This window comes from Tursiops truncatus, chromosome 4, assembly GCF_011762595.2.
Source record: "Tursiops truncatus isolate mTurTru1 chromosome 4, mTurTru1.mat.Y, whole genome shotgun sequence".
Classification (NCBI taxonomy): domain Eukaryota; kingdom Metazoa; phylum Chordata; class Mammalia; order Artiodactyla; family Delphinidae; genus Tursiops; species Tursiops truncatus.
The window spans coordinates 25503588-25526444 of NC_047037.1; the positions used below are offsets into that span (position 1 = coordinate 25503588).

Sequence of the window (22857 nt, forward strand, 5' to 3'; positions counted from 1 at the left end):
GGTTCATAAATTGTGGCTCACAAATTGTTCCTTGATAACTTCCACTGAATGTGAGTTGGTTTGATAAAATTTAAGTATTTTCTTACACTTATGTTTCTAGGTAATAAAGTTAAAATTTTATTACCACCAATGAAAGAGCAAATGAATATTTTTTCAAATTAAACAAAAGCATTCACTTGACAAATTAGCTTATTAAGTTGAAGGTTGTGCATAAAATTGCAATAATGACAATTCAAATGAGGTAAACAGAATAAACCGTTTATTAAAACATCGTGTGATAAAATAAACTTTTTGATCCAATGCTACAATGGTAAACATTTTCCCCTCATTAACGTTCCACCTAAAACACAGTTAAATTACAACGCAATATGACTAGATCTTGAAAATACTTCTGTCCTTTACCACTCAGTAATTGAACAGTGAGGTGAGTGCAGATCTAGGTTTTCTTGATGAGTCAGAGACAGAGGATGATAATGTAGAACACCACTGAAATCTCATACAACCAAAGGTTAAATTTTATTTACCCTGTTCACTGGTCCAAACTTTAAATTCTCATAATATCAAATAAAGATTTCATGAATCATCCCCCTCCCTGCCAAAAATAAATATTAGGAACAGATTAAGGATAAGAGTTGGGTTTTAAACTGCACTTTATTTGTTACTATAACATTTTTTTTTTTTTTAAACTGATCAACCATAAGCATGCAAAAAGTTCTCTTCTGAACGGAACTGCTTCCATAGCTCCTTGGATATCAGTAGGTAAATTATAAACGTTGTTCAACTTATAGTTCTCTCCTTTATAGCACTTATAAGCAGTGTGTGAGACACATACCACAGAGGTAGGAAAGACCATCTTTAATAAATTATCTTCTTAATTGTAGAGAATTTCTGCAAATAAAACTGAAAAAGGCTAACCCATGCCTCTGATGAGTCCCAAAAGACCGCAGATCCAGCGCCTCCGATTCAAAGAATTAGCCCCCTGGAGAGTACTAGCCTTTGTAGGGCACCTGATAACAAGATCCACCAGGGCTCCGAACAACTGCACAAAGAACACCTTCCACTGCTCTCATTTGCCGATTCTTTGGACCACCCAGTCCTGCTGGCAGAGAGGGCAGCGATTGTTCTGTTTCACCCACAGGGACATGCAGCAGTTATGGAAGGAATGATTACATTCTCCCCAGACGACTGAAAGAAAAAAAAGAATATGTGACATTACACATTTCAATTTAAATTACCGAGCTCAAAATTCTAGCTTATTTTAGATTATGTAATAATTAGGGTTCATAATCTTGAATAAAGATGGTTAACTGGTCAAAATAATTTTTTCTAGCTATAAAGAAATGGAACCTTACATATGTAAATTACACTTAAGAAATGAGATACACCACTGTGCTTGGGAACTTTCCAACACTGCTTAGAATCTGTGGGTGCTGTGGTGGCCCCCAGTTCCTACATAGCTCCACATGGTGTCTTTCTCAAGTTAGGAGGTTAAAAGGCTTTAGCCTTCTTTAGATCCCAGACTACCTCAGTCAGGCACTGACCCTGGAGACCTGTGGGTCTTTATTTTACTGAAAAATGTTCTCCTGATTTTTATTTAGCAAGATATAATGAATTTTAAATGTTTTTAGCTCATAGCAGGCTATTATAAACAGGTGACAGGCTTCTAAACATTATTAGTTGTACCTCTAATGAGTTGTTTTCTGGAAGTGGTGAGGATCTGTGTCAAGTCATCCACAGGCAGTGCAATTCCTCACGTGACAAACAGAATGGAATTTTCAAAGTGGCTGGCTTTGAAAGAGAGGTCTCTTTCAAGAAAAGGGTCTCTCTATGATCAAATAAGGCTGGCCTACACCTCACAATTCCCAAATGAAAATTTTTAAAACAAACAGAATCGAAGAAAAAATTTTAACCAAGGGAAATCACCCATAATCTGGGATACAATCTCAAACATGGGCTTCATTTATCCCTTGCTTGACCAACTGAGCTATAACAGAACAATAAAAGAAATAGGAAAAAAAAAACAGGAAACAAACATTTTTGTGAAAATTGGTTGTAGGAGTAGGAAGCTAGGGGACTCATTCTAAGTCTTTTGGGAGGAAGAAACAGGATTTTATCAAAACTACATAAATCATTAAGAAGCTGTATGTAAACCACACAAACACAAAGGTAACCTTTCATTTCAGGAAAATCCTTAAACACTTTTATATAGCAATCTAGAAGTGATGACCTCCAGAACTGGGACATAAAAACCTTTGAGTTGCTTAAATATTTGGCCTAAGACAACTTCTGTAGTCCCAGATGTAAATAAAATTTAACAAACTTTCTATAAACTACATCCAAAAAAATCTTGAGATTTAGAATTGTTTTTACCTCAGTAGAAAAGTTAAATACCAGATCATAAAAGAATATTGAATACTGAAATGCTTTGTTAGAATAAAATCCTGACTGACCAAAACTAACCTGTAACATACTCAAAACTTGAAGGATGTTTTGGCAAGTTCCTTATTTTATACTCTTCTTAATAGAAAAGAATTATTTTTTTTTGATTATCAAAATGTTTACCATGCCCATGTCTAGAATATATAACCAATTCTCTTCAATTAAAGCAACTGAAGGACTTACAGATTAATTCCATTAAGACCATTTGAGAACCAACACATTTTATATTAATAATGGATCACTGCTTTACAGTTTATTTTTGTGTATTGATAAAGTCAATCTTAATTGCAAATTCAAACATCCCCACTGAGAGAAAACCTTCAGTTGAAAAAGCAAGAGAACAAAATTACAACATACCAACACAATCCTCTTGTTTGTTTTCAGCTTGACATCTAAGACAGGCATCTAAAAGTAAACAAATAGCAATTCTCATTCTGATGCTCAGAATGCAATTTTTAAAACCCATACACTTCAAAGTCAAATAAAGGCCCAAAGGGTTAGAGATATAGATTAAAAGACTCATACTATTAATTTCTCATCTGAACATAACTGCTTAAAGATGAATAAGGTACAAGGCATCTACTAATTTACTTATGACCATGAGCAATTTCACAAGGGTTACTGACCCTCTATTTTTACAAGCTCTGATGAAAAGACCTTGGATGTAACCACCAGAGAAAAATATGCTATACTCCACTATATTAGGAGTTATAAGCTCACTGGGCATGTTCACACAGATCAACCTTATGAGCAGTTTATTTTCAAGACATCCTTTTAAATAAGCCATGCATATATATTGTATTTGCTTACACACAGATAGAAACTCTAGAATGATATCCAAGAAACTAATAATAAAGTTTACCTGGGAGGGGATGGAACGGGAAGGAGTTTTCACTGTGCACTTTCTCAAGTTTTTAAGTTATGTGACTGTATAATCTCTATAAAAATTAAATGTAAAAAACTCCTAAATACTAGGTTCTCTTTTTTTCTTTTTAAGGAAATGCTCCCTCTGAGCCCAAAGCATTTACCCGACAACAGTAAAATATTTTAATAAATTACCTGGGAGAAAACATGAGGAATGGGAACCAAAAGGGTATACTAGAAGTTTTCAAAATTGAATCTGTACTACTATTTGTTTGATGAAGGAGGTGATATAGAATATTTTAGGAACCAATTAAATGGACTCATTCACTAGCTGAAAGGAGTCAAAGTTGGGTAAAAGGAAGTTCAAACCAACAGAAAAAAATAGTTTTTAACATAAATTGGAGGAAAATAATTCTGTAAAAATAGAAACACGGTGGAGCTGAAGCCTGCTTCTCTTCTTACACTGGATTATGCTCAGGCATTTGTTTGCTCCTCTCTGCGTGCTCTCACCCTTAAGAAAACACACCACCCTGGCCTCTTCAGTGTGGATTAAAAACAACCACCGCCTCCTGAGGCCTTCTTCAATTCCACAATTACTGAGTATCTACTCTGTGCAAAGAGTAATGCACTGCCGACACCAAAATGACCAAGTCTGGGTCCCTGGTCTCACCAGTAAATGGCGAGGTAGATAGGCAACAACTAAATATCATAAGGATCATGATATAAGGGTGAAGACATGGCTCTGGTTCTGTGTAATCACAGAATTAGAGTTCATGGTCCCAACTGTCTCTTTTACAAATTAGTAAAACAAGGCTCCAAAAAGTTAGCTCAAACGTCCACGTTAACATACAGCTGTGGAAGGTTACTCTGGCTCTTCATAACTTGACAGCACTAGCAAACCTGGTCGCCTCTTCCTCACCAGTGCTTGCTCGCTGTGCCATCTGCTCCTTTCAGAATGAAGGGGGGAGAGTGGAAACCCAGGAAGAGAGTGTTAACTACATCAGAGTGGGCTGGCAGGCAAATCTTAGATCCAGAAGTCATAACCAATCATTTAGGCGTGTGAGATGAATTCCAAATATAAAGGACATGGGATTAAGTGGGCTCTTTGTATAATCTAGAAGCCTCTGAATTATGCTTATAGCTTGGATTTAGATTCATTATCAAAAACTGACCTAAATGGCTAAAAATGACTAACGTTGCAGATAAAGGAAAACATTGTTTTTTGATGATGTTCCTAATATCTAAAACAGCACATTTCTAAAGAGTATAGTAACACCTTTCAGAATGATGCTAAAAAACAAACTTCCTTCTGCTGTCACCTGACCACTAAGTGGATTTTAACACCTCATAAACAAAATACAGAGGTCTAGTCCAGAATACTTTCCTGAACCCAAAGCACAGCTGTTGTAAATCTGTAACATTAATCCACAGTAGCAGAATACTTGCTATAATTAGAAAGTTAATGTGAACCCTGAGTCATTTACAGCCCATACTTTGACTTACTTTAAATATCCCAGGAAAGTTTATTTCTTGCAAAATTGCAACCATTATTTTAAATTTTGCATTTCTGTTTACTATTTTAAAATTTTTCTTTAGGGAGAAAAATAAAATGTTCTTTTAGGAAATTCTTTTTTTTAAACTAAAGGAAATTTAGGGGATAAAATTTTTAACAGTTTGTCGTACAAAAGAACAAAAATCGCCCGGATAAGTGAAAAATGTCACTCAAACTGGAAATTATGATTCTAGTTTTTAAGAAAGGGGAAGGACAAGGGAGCTGTATTGCAGGCCAATAAACTAGGTACTTTTAAAACACACAATATAAGCGGATCACATCTGAAATCAAGCTCTTTTAAAAGTAAAAAATGTTTGAATCCCATGGTTGTAAATTCTCTTTAAAACAAATCCTTATGAATTAAAAAAATAAGAGCATACTACAGAGACAGTAAATTGAGAAATCGCTTGATTCTGGTAGGTTTCAATTTTCATTCCTCAAGAAGGGAGAGCAATTTTTAAGTTATTTTCTCCAATTCTCTCATTTTTCAGTGCAAGACACAAAGATTTCAAACTATAGAAACCTCAGTGTTCTCCAACTACCTTCAAGAAACAACATTTAAGGGCTTCCCTGGTGGCGCAGTGGTTGAGAGTCCGTCTGCCGATGCAGGGGACATGGGTTCGAGCCCCGGTCCGGGAAAATCCCACATGCCGCGGAGCGGCTGGGCCCGTGAGCCATGGCCGCTGAGCCTGCGCGTCTGGAGCCTGTGCTCCGCAACGGGAGATGCTCTTAAATGCAGGAGTTTTAAATGCCCTATTTAAAAACATAACGTGCATTTCAAGAGCACCTCTTCTTCAAGGTGGTCGGAGATCTTAAAACATAAACCATATAAAACATAACGAGATGAAGCTGTTCTAAAAGGTTTCACTTGGTTCAATATTTTTATTAAAAATATCATAGAAAGAAGTAACAGTTATTTGTAAAAGAGGGTTTTCCATAAAGGTCTGACTTCAGGGCACTGTCTTCTCCAAGAAATGGCATCCTATGATAGGAAGGGACCACGAAGGAGATGAAGTTTTATGTTTCTGAATAAAAGGGCTTACATCCTTCCCGTTCAAGCCAAGCGAGTGCTATCTGACCAGTCTCGAATCATCCAGCTTTAAAAGCCAGCAGAACAGTAGCCCATCCAGAAAGGCAACGGCTAGGAACATTTTTCTTCCCTGCGCCTCCTCAGAGCACGACTAGGGGTCGTTTTTGTGGAAGATGACTCCAGAGCATCACTTTGTTGTGTGTGACCAGAACCACTTTAGTGACCCGCTGACTCAGGGCCTTGACCCTGACCTCTCTGCGATCTTTTTGAAAAGGGTGCCGTAGCTGGCCACACAAACCGAAGTGGTTCCTCCCAGCTCCCATCAAATCGCCTACTTTTATTGTTGTGATCACACCCATCATTACCTGAAATTACCTTGTTTAACTGCACTGCTTACCACCCATTTCTCTCCCCAGAATACCAGTCCCCAGCGCTGGGCGCCTGCTGAACGACCCCACGGCCCCTGGCGGCGGCCGCAGCCCTCTGACCGGCGACAGCTCGGGCGTGGCCCGCGGTCCCCGGGCACCGGGGCAGGGCGACCCCGCCCCCACTCCTCCAGGAACAGTCTCTCCGAGGCTCGGTCTGTCCCCTACGCCCGGAGCCGGACCCGCGGAGGCCGCAGCGCGGCCCGGGCCTCGCGTGCAGCGCTTACCCATCACCTGGACCCTACAGATGGCGCACGTATCGCACTCCACGTCCCAGCTCCACATGGCCACGGCGTTCCACTTCTTGAGAGAGAACATTTTGTCGCCTCCCGACTTGGATCCTGCGCTCCCGGAGTGAGAGGACAGGGCGCAGGGCTCCTCGCCGTCTTCCACGTCGGCCATGGCGGCGGCGCGAGGCCGGCGGCGGAGACGTTGGGTCGCGGGAGGCGGGAGGCTATGGCGGCTCCGCGGGGCCGCCCGACGGGCCACAGCGCCTCCCGCAGGCCGCGGGCCACCGCCGGCCCAGGACTGGGGCCGCCCGCGATTGGCTGGCGCGGCCGAGTGACGTCACGGTACGTCAGCGCCCGCGGCTTCCCGGTTCCTGGGTGTCTCGGTGTCCCGGGGTATCAGCGACCCCGCGCCTGGCCAGCTCAGGGGCCTGAGGGGCCCGGGGCCGACTCAGCACAATGGAGGGTTCCACTGCGCATGAAACACGTGTCCTGCTTTATGCCTTCATGACACTTACCGCTCTCAGAAGTTGTTTTGATATATTCGTTTGCCTCCTCCCTTCCAAATGTAAACGGCATCGGAGCGGGCTCCACGTCTTGATCACCACCATCTCCTCGGTATGTAAAAAATGCAGCCTCAGGAGGGGCAGTTATTTGTTGAGTGAATGAATGACGGTCTAGGAATCTGGTTCAACGGTTCTGAAACTTTATGGTCTCGCGACCTCTTTACACTTAAAAATTATTAGGACATTAAAGAACTTTTGTTTTTGTAGGATGGATGTATACATATACACAATCATACGTATATATTTCCTTTTTAAGAAAACAGGAAAAAATTTAAATGTATTCATTTAAAAATAACAGTAAGAAACCCATTACAAGTTATCCTTAGAACAAGAATATCGTGCACTCACAAGAAAGAGTGAAGAGAAATAGCTGTGAATATTGTTATCCAAATAGTTTTGACCTTGTTGGTCCCCTGAAAGGATCCCAGGAACCCTGGGGACTATACTCGGAGAACCTCTGATCTAGTTTAACCTCCTTTTATACGTAGGAATAATGAGGTCCAGAAAAGTGAGTAACTTAAAGAGCACACTGCCCTTCCGTGAAGGTAACAGTTTGGAAACCAGCGTTCTTCTGTTGCTAGCCCAGGGTCTTATTATTATGTTGTGCCAAGCAAAGCAGATAACATCTCTGTTTAAAAGATAAGAGATAAGAAATCTGAGGCACAGGGAGCGGAAGAAGATGCTTGATTACCACTACCACCTAGTGGTGGACACCTGCTGTGTCAGGTTTGGGACTCAGCCTCCCACCTCTTCTTACTGGGCCTAATCATCCCTTCATCTCCTGATGTCAGGCCTTGTGCCTGGGCCAGGACTACCCAAACTCCAGAAATCTGGCAGAGGAACAGGGATGCTTATGCATTAACATAGTTATATATGTAAAAATATAAATGTGGACACATGGTCACATTTGGCTAGATGCTAATGTGTGCTGTTCATTGAGTGGTGCAGTTAGGTGCTGTGAGGGACAGAAACATTCCTCAGGACGGATGTAGTGAGGGAAAGCCTCATGGAAGAGGTGAAGTTTGAACCGGGCAGAGATGGGAGGCCTTGGAGGCCAGGAAGTGAATGGAGAAAGCAGACCTGCGAGGCTGTCACCTTGAACAGAGCAGTAATAGTGGTGGCAGATGTAAATCTGACCACAGTAACTTTATGAGCCAGACAAAAATACCTGTAAACAAACCTAGATGAACCATCCAAAACACATTTCATTCAATTAAGCTATCACACATCTGACTAGAGATGGCTATAAATGCTAGATAGTTAAAAGAAGGCTGGAACCAGATGAGGATAAAATGCCCCCCGTTGGTGGGAACTGGGCAGTCTGAAAGAGAAAAGGAGGGACCTCCGATGAAAGGCTAGAGGATGATTAAGAAGGAGAAATGGCACATGCCCATGCTGAATCTGAACCTCATCACCCTGCCCCTGGATTACTGTGGCCTGACTTCCTTCCTGTCTCTCCTCCCCACTCTAGCATTCAATCTAAAGTGCCTGTTTAATTTTCCTCTGTCCACTTTTCCACTTGGCACTCTGCTGCTCAAAATGTTCCGTGGCCCTGCATTATCACTAGAACAAAATCTAAATGTGCCAGTTGGTCCCTTAAATCCTGCCACCATATAGCCCCAGTCTACTTTTCCAGTAGTCATCCCTAAGCACTCCTCACTGAGACTGTCATCAGATTAGTCGTCTCAGTCATCCAAACCCTGGACTGTCGGGGGTTTTTTGCCCCTCACATTGTAACATCTCTGAAATTGGTCAGAACGTCTCCCTTCCTGTTCCGGCTACATTGCTTCTGAAATGAGGAAAAATTCACTTATCTTTGTGTCCGTACTGACCACTCTTTGCCACTATTTATTCATTCCTCCCAGAAAAACCATAGCACTTAATTCACTCTTTTGGCATCAGGTCGCATAACAACCCAAAAGTGCTGTTACTGATGTTCATCAAACAATTTTAAGGTTTTTAAATTGACAACTCATAAATGATAAAAACCTTAAAATAGGAAAATGAGTATCCAACGGAAAAAAAAGCAAGTACTGTTAATGGACTCTCCAGAAATTGCTACGTATGTACTGCAGACACATAACACATCAACTCATTTAAAAACTTTTTAACTGTGGTAAAATACACATAAAATAAAGTTTACCATCATAACCATTTTTAAGTGTACAGTTCAGTAGTATTAAGTACATTCACATTGTTATCAACCAATGTCCAGAACTTTTTTATCTTCCAAAACTGAAACTCTGTACCCATTAAACAACTCACCATTTCCCCCTCCTCCCTCTGGCAGCCACCATTCTCCTTTCTGTTTCTAAGTTTGAGTAATCTAGGTACCTCATATAATTGGAATTATATAGTATTTGTCTTTTTGTAACTGGTTTACTTAGCATAATGTCCTCCAGGTTCATACATGTTGTAGCATGTGTCAAAATTTCCTTCCCTTCTAAGACTGAATAATATTCCATTGTATGTATTTCCCACATTTTGCTTATCTATCCATCCATCAGTGGACACATGGGTTGCTTCCATCATTTGATTATTGTGGATAATGCTTTTATGAACATAGGTGTACAATTATCTCTTCCTGATCCTGCTTTCAGTTCTTTTGGATATAAACCCGAGACAGGAAGTGGGTAGGGCACAACCTTTAAAAGAATGACATAGGGTTTCCCTGGTGGCGCAGTGGTTGAGAGTCCGCCGATGCAGGGGACACGGGTTCGTGCCCCGGTCCGGGAAGATCCCACATGCTGCGGAGCGGCTGGGCCCGTGAGCCATGGCCGCTGGGCCTGTGCGTCCGGAGCCTGTGCTCTGCAACGGGACAGGCCACAACAGTGAGAGGCCCGCTTACCGCAAAAAAAAAAAAAAAAAAAAAGAATGACATAGCCCAAGGGCACGACATAAACTGATTAGAACCAAATAGGTCCAAGATGGCTGAGTCGAGTTCTACTTGACCTTGAGCATCAGTATATGCTCATTGTAGCACATCAGCACACTAAATGACACACCCCAGCTTCCATGGCAGTTACAAGGACGACCACAAAAGGTCAAAAAGTGAGCAGTGGCCCAGTTACTGGAAATCCTCACCCCTTCCCCAAAATGGCTAGAATAATCTCCCACTCATTAGCCTATGAAATTACCCACCCTGATAAAAACTGACAGCCCCATACCCTCTTGCCTCTCTTGCCTTCCGAGATGCCACACTCTGTCTGTGGAGTGTGTATCTCCCTGAATAAACCTTCTTTCACTTTACTATGGCTCACTCTTTAATTCTTTCCTGTGTGAAGCCAAGAACCCACACTTGGCGGCCATCCGAGGGACTCACCTGAGACCTGGGATGGGACCCTTCTCTCGCGCCCTACTCTCTTTTCTGCAGCAAACCCAGAAGTGAAGTTGCTGACTCATATTAATTCATTGCTAATGTGAAATTCTCACATTTTATTCTCCAGGCCGCTCTTTTTGTTCAGTAGTATGATTAGGGCATGTCTCCATGTAAGCACTTTCATATCCACATTATTCTTCTTCATGGCTGCATAGAATTCCACTATATACATTTCCTGTGATTTATTTCTCTGAGAACCAGTTGAGAGACATTTAGTTGTTTCCAATGTATAATTAATAGTGCTGCAGTGAACATCTTTATACATATTTCCTTGCATATGTGTGAGAATATATATATATATATAGTACATTTCTAGAAGTCGTATGCCTGAGTTAAGGCCATGTATTTTTCATTTTGATACACATTGCCAAAAGACCCCTAAATAAGCACAGGTTTTACACTCCCAACCAGTGGATGTCGGTGGCAAATCTTTAAAAAGTTATTATTATTATTTTTTTGAGTGGAAACAATTTCTCAGGAAGCCTCATACATTGGATATATAAGTTCTAGAGATCTGTCAAATTGATGTCACTACCCTATAGGCTTCCTTACCCTGACTAATGATTTATACTATTTCAACTCATGCTCTAATGTTTACTTTTAATGTATGAGGATCTTCTCTTCCTTGCTAGATGCTAAGATCCTCAAGAGTGGACATAATTTACTGTACTCATCCTCACCTCTACAATTAGTTTGGTGCCTGGAACTTGCCAGCAATTGTTACATTGTACATAGAATGAATGACAGTTTTTGTTTTTAACTTCAAAATGAAGAGATCTTAAGTGTTTTTTTTCCTATTGTTCTTGTGTAGCTATTCTAAATGAAATAACTGGAGTCATCAATTCTAACAACACTAATACCAGCCATTAATATTTATTTTTGAAAACATACTATGAAACAGGTATTGTCCTAAAATACTTGAGATGTGTTACCTCATTCAATGCTCACCAAATGAAATAGGTGCTATTCTTATCTGTATCTTACATAAGGAGAAACTGAGGCACAGTGAGGTTAACTGACCTGCCCAAAGTCACCTGTAAAGCAGCAGGTTTCCACAGAGAATTCTCGTTCATCTAGTTGCCCAATCTATGCTTTTTATCCCTGCATCGTGTACAATTTAACAAATCCAATTTATCATCCATACATTGATCAATGACACCTCTTGCATTTCCCATGGAGCTGTCTGAAATCGTAATGAGGGTAGGGGGTAGAGTGAGCAGAAGTTTCCTCATTTGGGAGAAGATCCCCATTTTTAGGGATGTTGTCTTTTAGAAAATGGTTATTATTTCCCCAAATTCCTATTGTTCCCAACCATAGATATATTTATGAAAGAAGAGTCTGTCTTTCTTAAAGATCATGACTTCCTTCAAATTATAAATTTCACATGCACAAGAGAAGAATCCCACTTATTTTTACTAAGGCATACTTGTGAAACCCACATTTTAGAAAATGACAAGCGTGACAGAACTAACACTACTTTAAACGTTCATAAAAGAGTCTTATCAAATTTTATAACTTGAAAGGGGTTTGGTTACAGTGAAAAATATTATAGAACAAGCAATATATTTCCGGGCATGTCTAGTTGGCCATGGAAATAGATAGAATCCATATGGTTATATGGTGTCCATATTCAGTTTTTAGCCTGTGAAAAAATGAACAGGAAATCATAAATAGAAAAAAAGAAAAAAGGAAGTTCAACTTTATATAGTAGAGAGTAAGCATATGTAAACAATTACGCCCCCTAAGAGGTAGCACAGCTTCATAAAGAGTTTAGGTAGGGTTTCCCTGGTGGTGCAGTGGTTGAGAATCTGCCTGCGGATGCAGGGGACACGGTTCGTGCCCCGGTCCGGGAAGATCCCACATGCCATGGAGCGGCTGGGCCCGTGAGCCATGGCCGCTGAGCCTGCGCGTCCGGAGCCTGTGCTCTGCAACGGGGGAGGCCACAGCAGTGAGAGGCCCGCGTACCGCAAAAAAAAAAAAAAAAAAAAAAGATAGTAATTAGATATTGAGATGGAGTTACAGAACAATGAATGGCATGGTGAGAAAGCTATGCACGTTTCGATTCCCTAAAAATATTTCGATCAAAACAATGCATACACATAGCTAAACAATTAAATAGGAATTAAAAAGTTTATAATGAAAATCAGCAGACCCTCCCCCTCCCACCTCAGCATCCGCAGCACTCTTCTCTAAGAGACAACCACTTTCAACTCATTCAGCTGTTTTTCATGTTTACTGCCTTACTTCAAAGTACTTCTATATTATTTATCAATATTTCCATTTAAATTTTTACATAGTTACTGTTGCCACTTTCAGCAAACCTTTCAATAGAGATACATCACAATTTTTAGTTAAATCAACACATTAGATTCATTGGTGTGATCATACATATTTTGTTCACAGTGTTTCTTTTTCTTATATAACTTTCTTTTGCCTGATTTAATAGTTGCTCTTTTTTCATTTGCATAGTTTTTTATGTACCTATTAGAAATATTTCCCCCAATTTCTTTTATTTCTCACATACGTATCGTCATTTCTTTCAAAATACTTAAGCATTTCCAATGCTTTATTAATTCTGTTTTTAATGCAATACTCCCCATTTCCAGAGTCCTCCATTTTTCTGACCCGTCTGGACTAGGCCTGACCCTCAACCATCTCTTGGGACTCCCTTTTCTACTTTTCTGTATCGATTCTCCTGATTTCTGGATTCTGCATTCTTTGTCTTTGTGATTTATTCCCTCATTTTGCTCAAGCATCTTCTCTGGAAGCCTCCTGAGAATGGATATAGAGGACGTACGGAGTTTGAGTCCTTGCGAGCTGAAAACATCTTTAGTTTAAGCTCACGCTTGGTGAGGAGTTGGGAATGTGCAGAGTTCTCACAGAGCTGCCATAGCCGTGCTCCTTGCCTCTAGCTTTCAGTTAGGAAGCCTGAGGTCCTTCTGACACCCAGTCCTTTGTGTGCAATCTTCTTTCCTTTCCTATGTTGTTAGGATCTCCCCTTTATTCCTAGCATTCTGGAATGCCATGATTATCATGCACTGTGCTGAAGACTCAGGGGGCTCTTTCAGTATGCAGATTTATGTCCCTTGGTTCTGGGAAAGTTCTCCATTTATTCCTTTGATAATTCCCTTTTGTAACTTTTGTCTGTTCTGTCTTTCTGAAACTACGAGTTAGATACTGGTGCTCTTAGACTGATCCTGTTGCTCATATTTTCTCACCAGTTTTTCATCTCCCTATCTTTTTTTTTTCTTTTTTGTGGTACGCGGGCCTCTCACTGTCGTGGCCTCTCCCGTTGTGGAGCACAGGCTCCGGATGCGCAGGCTCAGTGGCCATGGCTCACGGGCCCAGCCACTCCGCGGCATGGAATCTTCCCGGACCAGGGCACGAACCCATGTCCCCTGCATCGGCAGGCGGACTCTCAACCACTGCGCCACCAAGGAAGCCCCATCTCCCTATCTTTTGTTCTACTTTCTGAAGACTTTCTTGACTTCATTTTTCAACATTTGTTTTGAAGTTTTTATTTTAGCTATCATTTACACTTTCTAAGAACTTAAAAATTTTTTTCTAATCTTTTTTCATAGCAGCCTGTTCTTATTTTATAGATACATTATCTTCTGTTTTACTGAGGGTGTTATAACTAATTTCTTTTTAAAATTTTCTGCATTGTCTGTATATCTTCAGGGTTCTTTCGTTCTCTTTGTTTCAGGTGTGGTTTCCTGTGTTGGAGAATTGCCTCACGTGTCTGGAGATTCTCAGATTTCTGTTCACAGTGAACCACGAGGATTCCAAAGGCTGACAGGAAGCTCCTGTGTATGTGCAGGGCTTGCTTACCTGCTAGGCTTCTTTGAATGGTGAGGGAGTGTCCAGCTGTTAGCATCTGGAATTCCTTTCTCTGGGGCTATTCAGTTTCTCAAAGAATACCCCAGTCCTCTACGTGGCTATCAGCCTTCTGAAAGCAAGGCAGACAAAGAAGGCTTGGGTGAAGGGAAAGGCTGAATCCCAAATGTGTAGAATTTCCCTTACTCCTCCTCTCTCCAGCTTCTCGCCTCACCCTCATTGCTAGGTGTCCTGCGTCTGCTGAAAGGCTGTTTAATCTTTCCAGAGAAAAGTCCCTAATTGGTCTCCCTGCTTCTGCCCTTGCCTCCCCTCCAGTCTGTTTTCAACTTAGAGGCTGGAATGGTCCTGTTAAAATGTGGGTCAGATCAGGTCATTCCTCTGCTTAAAATTCTCCGATGCTTTTCCGTCTCAACAGAGTTAAAAACTAAAGGTCCCCTGCCCTCCATGCTTACTTCTTGTCTTATTACTTTCCCGTTTTCTCTCACCCCATTCCAGCCATGCTGGCCGCCTTACTGTCACTAGAACACACCAGGTAGGCTCCTGCCTTACGGCCTCTGCACTTGCTGTTCCATTTACATGGAATGTGCATTCACAGATATTTACATGGCTTGCTCCCTCGCTCCTTTGGGTCTTCACTCAAATGTCCCTTCTTAATACAGCTTTCCCTGGCAGCCCTAACTAAAATTGCAGCCCCCAGCCCCCAACATACACACACTATCTCCTTATTTTGCTTTATTTTTCCCTTAAGTATAATCCCCATCTGATACACAATAGTATATGTTTTCCTTCTTTTTGAAGTTGTTAGTTTACCGTCTGTCTATTGTTGGTTTGCTGTTACTGTCTGTCTGTCTTCCACTAGGAAGTAACCCCCACGAAGGCAGGAATTCATTGCTCAATTCACCAACATCTAGAACAGGGCCTGGCACCCAAGAGGCATTTAATAAATGTATGTGAAAGAAATAAATAAGAATAACTAAATGAAGTGATCCTGAAGTATTGTTTTGTTTGCTTTAAAAGTATTAGTTGAAAAACAACCCTGTAAGATGTGGATAGCAGTTTGTCTTTTTATTAACTTTTTCTTAAACAAGTGAGGTTCCTGATGTTTCTGAGGAAGGTTTCATTGTGTGTATTCCATCGTTAAAAGTAGGTCATTAAGAACTCCTTAGTAGGCTAATATAATAACCTTAGGGTGTTAATTTGGATTTCATGAGAGAAGTAGAATTAGAAATTAGCTTGATAACTTGCTAATGATAAGAACACAGAAGCAATCAGAAGAACATTAGTTCTATAATCAGTGATATTACTAATTGCTTTTAATGTTTAAAATGATGTCATTGGGGCTAAATGGCAAGATATTTTCCCTATGAAATCCAACCAGGTAACCCTATTTGAAGAGTCTTTCTTGGTGTTCAAAGCAACAATCTGATTGAACTGCTCCATCAGAAATATCTCAATTATTTTGGGTCAAAATATGGATGCATTAAAACTACGCATATATACTACCACATTTGGGAAAAAACTGACTTCTTGAACTAGAAATTACATTTTAATGTTTTTTAGATGAGTATTTTCAGTTGGTATTTCATGATCATCTTCCTATATGTGCAAATTGAACCATTTACTAAGCAAGCACAATGTTTTGCAGCTCCAAATACATACTCAGTGATAATTATTTTCCATCAAACCATCTGAGACCACCCATCATTAGCACCCACTACAGAGATGGTCAGTAGACTGCCTGCAGCTTTATAATGTCTTCTAGTGCAGTGTGTAATGAAAAAGTTGCTGCAGTGCCAAGAAAAACCAAAAGAAATCATTAACCTGCCATCAGTTTATTGAGCGTAAATTAGACTTAAATTTGAATTCATTTTAACAGAATAATTCTGTTGAGTTTGAATTCAACTCAAATGGACTACAAAGTAGCTGTTCTGTTTCTCTAAAAATAGAGGGATAATCTTAAAATCTTGGAATCATTTGATTGGCTGTTAAGAAATGGCAATACGGTAGTTTTAGTTTAAGAGTGGCAATGAAGTAGACGGTAATATAATTCTCTCTAGAACTGCCAGTGTTAAAAAACTGCAATCTAGAAGTATGTCATGCCTCTAAAACTGTTTTATTATAGAAATGATAAAAGACTGGATGCTTGTATCACTTAATTCTCTCCACATAACCTACCAGATAGTGCACCAAGATTTCTCCCTGCTTTTGTTAACGCTGAATTTGGACTTTCAACTGTGTTTATGATGTCTTTCATTAGGCTTTATTTAAAATGACGTTTCCTCATCTCTCCGTCAGCAGTGAGATTGGCTATTGTTAATTCTGGTCATGCGTATTGTGAAGGACAGGACAGGCGTGGCCAACGCTAAACAGCTTGTTCCATATGTGATTCTCTCATTTTCAAAGGATTACATGATCATAAAACACCGTTAATGCTGTCTCTGTGCCAATCACACTTTAACCATTCTTTGATTATCCAGGAAGCACATCAGAATCTTACGAGGGCTGGTGCTTGAGTTTTCCAGTTGATACCTGGAGAAATCTTTGCAGGTCAGGTTGCGGGGAAGAATAGAGAATGGGAGAGAATTCCTCAGAGAATAGGTGAGGATGAGAGAAGAGGGAGAAAAGAAAGAGCAACAGAGAAATTTTCACTTCAACAGTATTCATTACCTAGATCAAAGACTACATATGACATCCTAAGAGTTCTTGAACTTTGTGCAAATCACAGGGCACATCGACACAATGGTGGCCGGCCTGTGACAGTGATCCTGGTCATCGCTTAGCTCAAGCCACTTATTTAATGGAAGAAGTGGAGCAAGTTGTAAGTAGCGCTGCATTTGGGAAGGAGTAGACGTGGACAGGTGGAGGGGAACACAAACTGAAAATGCCCTACCTGTCTTTCTGGCTCTCAGTGCTTCAAGTATGTCAGCAGCAGCCATTTCTCCCAGGGCATTGTTTCCAAGGTCAGTCTCCCTTAAGTGGGCAGAGTATTTGATCAGGCTGACCAGAGAAAATGACAAAACAAAATAGTGCTGTGTCAAGTGTGGTAACTCAAAGAAACACAGTCCAGTTTCAGAGTATGCTCTTTTCCTTAGTTGCTCTCCACCCTCCCCCACCTCCCTCCCAAAGATGCGGCACTGACCCAATTTGGAGACATCTGGAATCCAGTTTTTTCCCAATTTAATCTCTCTATACTCTGGGTGCCTCTCCTAAGTGCGTCGGTAGGATAAGGATTTTTAGTTGCCTTAAATCTACCACTCATTTATTTATTCAAAGGATATGGTGTGTTATTGTGCAGAGCTTCTCAGTCTTTTAGATTTTACCTACCAGTAAAATGTCAAATAAGTTGTGGGAACAGGCAAATGTCAGTTTGGCACCTTTTAGTATGTCTAATAACTCTCACCTGGCAACACTATAAAAGAACAAATATTTTTATATAAAATTAGGAAGGGCACAGTCTCAAAATAAAGGATAGCTTTTTAAATCAAGATTAGCTTTACGAAAAGGAACACTCTACCTGTCTTTATTTTTCTGATCTCTTTGAGGACTATTGAAAATTCGTTCATGTCCTGGTCTCGGCCTGCCAAGTGGACTTTGGGAATCTCTGGCATTGCGAGTGAGCATGGAATCTGGGTGAAGGCCTGTGTTGCTGGTCAGCTTTTACCTCTTGTCAACCCTGTGATCATGGGCAGGCCATGTGCCTGCCCTCTTGGGTCTTACCTTCCTCATCTGTAAATTTGGCCTCAAAAGGGCAGTTCTACCTATTTCATAAGGTTGTGGAAAAACAGAATGAAGCAGTTTCTATGAAAGCATCTTGCAAAACGCAATATCAGTGATGCTATTAATTCTGAGTTCATACTTACTAAATGCATATTAAGTGCCTAACATTGCAGGGATTCAAAGGAATTTAACACGTGGCCTCTGCACTGAAAGAAATTATCCTATGACCATCAATAAAAGAATTTTGAGCCCTTACCATGTGCTGGGGATATGAAATTTCAGTTAGGGTCAGTAGTGTATACAAGGCCATTCTCTTGCCTCCCGTACACATTTTCTATTGATTGAGCAGCCAGAATTCGAGGCTGGGGCTGAATGGTCCTGCCAGACTCTGCCTCTCGAAGGTCTTGCTCCCAAGGAAACAGTGTGTCTAATCAGCACTGGACAGGCTTTGGCTTCCTGAGCTGCCTGACTATGTCCAATTCCTTCAGACAAGATGAGGGAGAGCAGGGATGCTTCAAGGAGGAGATGGAGAAAGGGGAAGGACAGAAGGAGAGTGGAGAGTGTTGAAGACAAAACTTTACAACTCAACAATTCTATATCTAGTCTGAGTCCAGAGGCCATGGATTTTTTTTCCCTTTTCTGTCCATGACCCCAAAGAGGTCATGGATTTAACCACTATGCTACACAGGCCTCACAAGAGCTATGGTTTTATGGAGCATTCACTATGCATCAGATGTGATCATGGCCACCCACATGCTTAAGCAGTTGTGCTTGGCACAAAGGGGCCTTCCAAGGGTGTGAGTGGGGCTGGCAGCCAGCCAAGCTCTGTTTGCCAAGTCCAGGGCATGAAGCATAGACCTGGAAGGGGTAACTTCCTCTGACTCATTGGTGAGAGGTAGTGCCTTTTAATTCATCTGCCCAGAGGGGCTCGTTTTCTAATTCGTATAAAGGTGCTAGCTGGAGCCTTAGGCACTATATTTAACACTTTACATATATGATCTCATTTACCCTGTAACAATCTCTTGATTTAGACGCTATTATTATCCCATTTTTACAAATGAGGGACTGGAATACAGAGAAGTTATTTAGCTTGCCTGAGATTAAATCATGGAGCAGGGATGTGAACTCAGGCAGTCTGTTTGAAAATAACCATGAAGCATGATTCAAATAAACCAAGAAAATGTTTTAATTTTCAGTAGTTCTCAATATTTAAACTTTAAAAAAGAGAACAAAAGGATTTAAGTATTTAGCGTCAGAACTAAAAAAAAAAAACACGCGAAAGGAATTCTGGCACTGGTGCACCTTGTTAGTGGTATACATCCCTGTTCCACACAGCCAGCGTTGCACAGGGCCCCAAACCCAGAAGGGCTCCTCACTTGGTTTAGTGCTCTATCATCATCATCTTGAAATTCTTAATAATATTTGAACAAGGACCCATGAGTTTCCATTTGCACTGGGTCCCAACAAATTCTGTAGCCAGTTCCTGCTATCATGTTTAGTGTGGTCAGAGCAGAAAGCAAAATCTAACAAATGGTCAGCTTTAAGTAATCGTCAGCCCTATAGACCACTGTTCGGTGAATTGTGGTCAGAGGGAGGCCTCGTTCATGAGGGGAGAACCAGCAGGGTTCTGCACCCAAACTAGCATTTGGTTCCTGCCTTAAAATCAAAGAAGCCATCGATACTGCCTTTAGGGATAGACTTAAGCAGCAGAGCTAGGTAAAGCCTCATCACAAAGAAAAGGCATGATATCCTTGACCCTGGACCAGCTAATCTGAAGGTGATGCTAGACCCATGTGGTACCAAGGGTGAATAGTGCCAGTAGGCAGACAGGTGTTTAGTGCCCCATAATCTCCATCACCAAATCTTACCCCAACATAAATGCATAAGCATAAGCCACCCCAAGTAAATATTCAATTAAGCAGATCCCTGGAGCTGACTTTGCTAGCAGGCCCCCTGACAAGTCCCTTGCCTCCCCATTCATTCACTGAGCTCCTCCTTTGTAGATACTAGGACTCTCAATGATAAAAGGTGAGAAACCATAAATCTGTTCCTCAAAGTGCTCCTGGAGCCTTTTTTTTTTTTTTTTTTTTTTGCAGTACGCGGGCCTCTCACTGTTGTGGCCTCTCCCGCCGCGGAGCACAGGCTCCGGACGCACAGGCTCAGCGGCCATGGCTCACGGGCCCAGCCCCTCCGCGGCATGTGGGATCTTCCCGGACCGGGGCACGAACCCGTGTCCCCTGCATCGGCAGGCGGACTCTCAACCACTGCGCCACCAGGGAAGCCCCCAAGTGGATTTTTTTTAAAAGGTCTCAACTATATGCTGTCTACAAAAAACCCAATTTATACATAATAATATAGATAGGTTAAAAGTAAAAGGATAGAGACAGATATATCACGCTAATATTAATCAAAAGAATATTAATAATTAATCAAAAGACTATATTAATATTAGTCAAAGTAGATTTCAGAGAAGGGAATAATACCAGAGATAAGAGAGAAATATTACTAAGGATTTCATAATGATAATGAGGGTCAATTCTTCAAGAGACTTAACAATCCTAAATCTTTATGCACCTCATAACAGAGCTTCAAAATTCCTGCAGCAAAACTGATTAAACTGCAAGGAGATATAAACAAAGTCACAATTATCTCTCTCTCTCAATAATTGATAGAGCAAGTTAACAGAAAATTTGTAAAGATACAGCAGACTTGAACAACACTTCTGACCAACTTGACCTAGCTTACATTTATGGAACATTTCCTCCAATAACAGCAGAATACACATTCTTTTCAAGTGCACATGGAAGATTTACTAAGACTGATTGTAGTCTGGGCCATAAAACAATTGTGTTCTCCACCCACAGCAGAATTTACATAGAAATCAACCAAAGAAAACTATCTAAAAATTTAACAAATATGTGGAAACTAAACAGCACTCTTCTAAATAACCCATAGGTCAAAGAAGAAATCAAAAGGGAACTTAGAAAATAGCTTGAGTTGAATGACAATAAAGATACAACATATCAAAATTTGTAGGATGCAATGAAAGAGTGCTTAGTGTTAATATAAACATTTATATTTGAAATAAAAAGGTTTAAAATCAATAACTTAAGCTTCGCTTCTACCTTAGTAAACTAGAAAGAGAAGAGCATATTATACCCAAGGTAAGCAGAATAAAAGAAATAATAAAGGTAAAAGAAAAAAATCAATGAAATTGAAAAAAGAAAAACATTAGAGAAAACCAAAAACTGGTTCTTTGAGAAGATTAATAAAATTGATAAATTTCCAATCAGATTAATTGGAAAAGAGAAAACAAATTATCCATTTCAAACTTGGAAGAGGAGACATTGCTACAGATCCTACATGAAAAAGGTTAGAAGGGAATATATGAATAACTTTATGCCAATAAATTTGAAAACTTACATGACATGAACAAATTTCTCAAAAAGATACAAACTAACAAAGCTTTACCCAAGAAACAAATGACCAGAATAGCCCTCTATCTATTAAAAAATTGAATTTGTAGTTTTAAAATCTTCCCGTAAAGAAAACTCCAGGTCCAGATGTCTTCGAAGACTAGTGAATTCTATCAAATATTTAGAGTTGAAATAATGACAATTCTACACAAATTATTTCATAAAATAGAAGAGGAGGGAACACTTCCTAACTCATTCTGTGAGGCCAGAATTACCCTGATCCCCAATACCATCTGAAGACATTACAAGAAACGTATGGACTAATATCTTTCATGAACATAGATGCAAAAATTCTTAACAAAATGTTAGCAATATACTAAAAGGACAGCACATCAGCAATATATTAGATCTAGTGCTATATTAAAAGTTTAATAAAATGAAGTTTATTAATATATTATAAAAATCACAGCAAAGCTATCCAAATTGTAAATCTTCCCAACCTTTCTGAATAAGGAAGTATATTAGAGAAGGAATCTTTTTCTTCTAAAATAATAAACAGTCTTCAGTCAAGCCCTCAATCCTCAGACCTTGGCTATGTTCTGTTGCCCTTGATTGCCCCAAGGTGCTGTAAGTACTGAGGTCCTAAGATGGTGTAGCCTAGAGACAATCCAGAAAGCTTTCTTGCAGTGCTGCAGATGCGCACTTGTGGCTTGGCCTACTGGGTATGTGGATTCAGAAAAGTGGAGACGTTCAAGGTTGTGAAGATAAACGTGGCAAGGAAATACTCTGTTTTCCAGAAGCTTTTGAGAATAGCTCTTTCTCCCTAAGGAGGTTGGGATGACTTTGTAATCATACACAAAGGAGTGTTCCCTCTTGAGTAGGCTGCCTTTCTTCCTCAGGTCACTTGCTTACATTTTACATTGTAAAATTTACATATCTTGACCTTAGGGAAGAAAAATCTGGAAGTCATACCTCTTGCCTTTCCTTAGTTGCCAACTTCTTGAAATGGGGCTTCTAGTGAGGTCTTTGAGACCCCTTTGCGGGCTTACATACAACTGTCTGCCATGCCATTTTTATGATTTCAGGCCTTCCCATAAGATCACATACGAAGACTAAAATGGGTCACTCCTTCCCTCTCAGCTGAAAAATCTCACTTGGCACTGTTAACAAGATGCAGTTAAATCACTGTCCCCATGATTAACCCAAGCACCTCGTTTTGGAAGGTGAACAAATAAAGCCTCTTAATTTTCTACTCACCTTGTTACAATTTGAGTGAATTCCAGCAAATCATTTGCTCCTTCTTTTCCTTTTCCATCTATGCCATTATCTGCCAAATACAACTTCACTAAACAAGGAGCAGCTTCAGTCAAATCTTTAATTTTTTTCTTGATTCCTGTAAAAAGAT

General features: G+C 40.3%; 2 protein-coding genes across 6 annotated transcripts in view; one reads left to right on the forward strand and one right to left on the reverse strand.

The window, feature by feature from the left end:
* Window positions 1-242: 242 nt before the first annotated feature.
* RNF7 (ring finger protein 7) lies at window positions 243-6712 on the reverse strand. Of its 2 annotated transcripts, none has more exons than XM_019934282.3 (3): window positions 6545-6712; window positions 2797-2844; window positions 243-1185 (listed from the first exon to the last, which is right to left on the reverse strand). In XM_019934282.3, the coding sequence occupies exons 1-3, from the start codon at window positions 6710-6712 to the stop codon at window positions 1129-1131; spliced, it is 273 nt and encodes a 90-aa protein (XP_019789841.1). In that variant the 3' UTR covers window positions 243-1128. The 2 variants fall into 2 exon arrangements, with proteins under 2 accessions (XP_019789841.1, XP_004312392.1); XM_004312344.4 differs by having other exon boundaries at window positions 6538-6712.
* A 257-nt stretch (window positions 6713-6969) lies between these two features.
* Window positions 6970-22857, forward strand: part of LOC109549788 (uncharacterized) — a 64835-nt gene continuing 48947 nt past the window's right edge. For all 4 annotated transcript variants that reach the window (XR_004526272.2, XR_012331325.1, XR_004526270.2 and 1 more), the window contains exon 1: window positions 6970-7155. Coding sequence is in view for 1 of the 4 variants with exons in the window: in XM_033855334.2 (XP_033711225.1) it covers window positions 6997-7155 (159 nt within the window). In the remaining 3 variants the exon portion in view is untranslated. The remainder of the gene's footprint in view (window positions 7156-22857) is intronic.

Coding starts and splice junctions, on each gene's coding strand:
- RNF7 (XM_004312344.4), bottom strand. CDS start 6,712: ATGGCCGACGTGGAAGACGGCGAGGAGCCCTGCGCCCTGTCCTCTCAC. Junction 2,845..6,537: donor CTGTAGGGTCCAGGTGATGG/GTAAGCGCTGCA, acceptor GTTTACTTTTAG/ATGCCTGTCTTAGATGTCAA. Junction 1,186..2,796: donor CAAACAAGAGGATTGTGTTG/GTATGTTGTAAT, acceptor TTTTTCTTTCAG/TCGTCTGGGGAGAATGTAAT.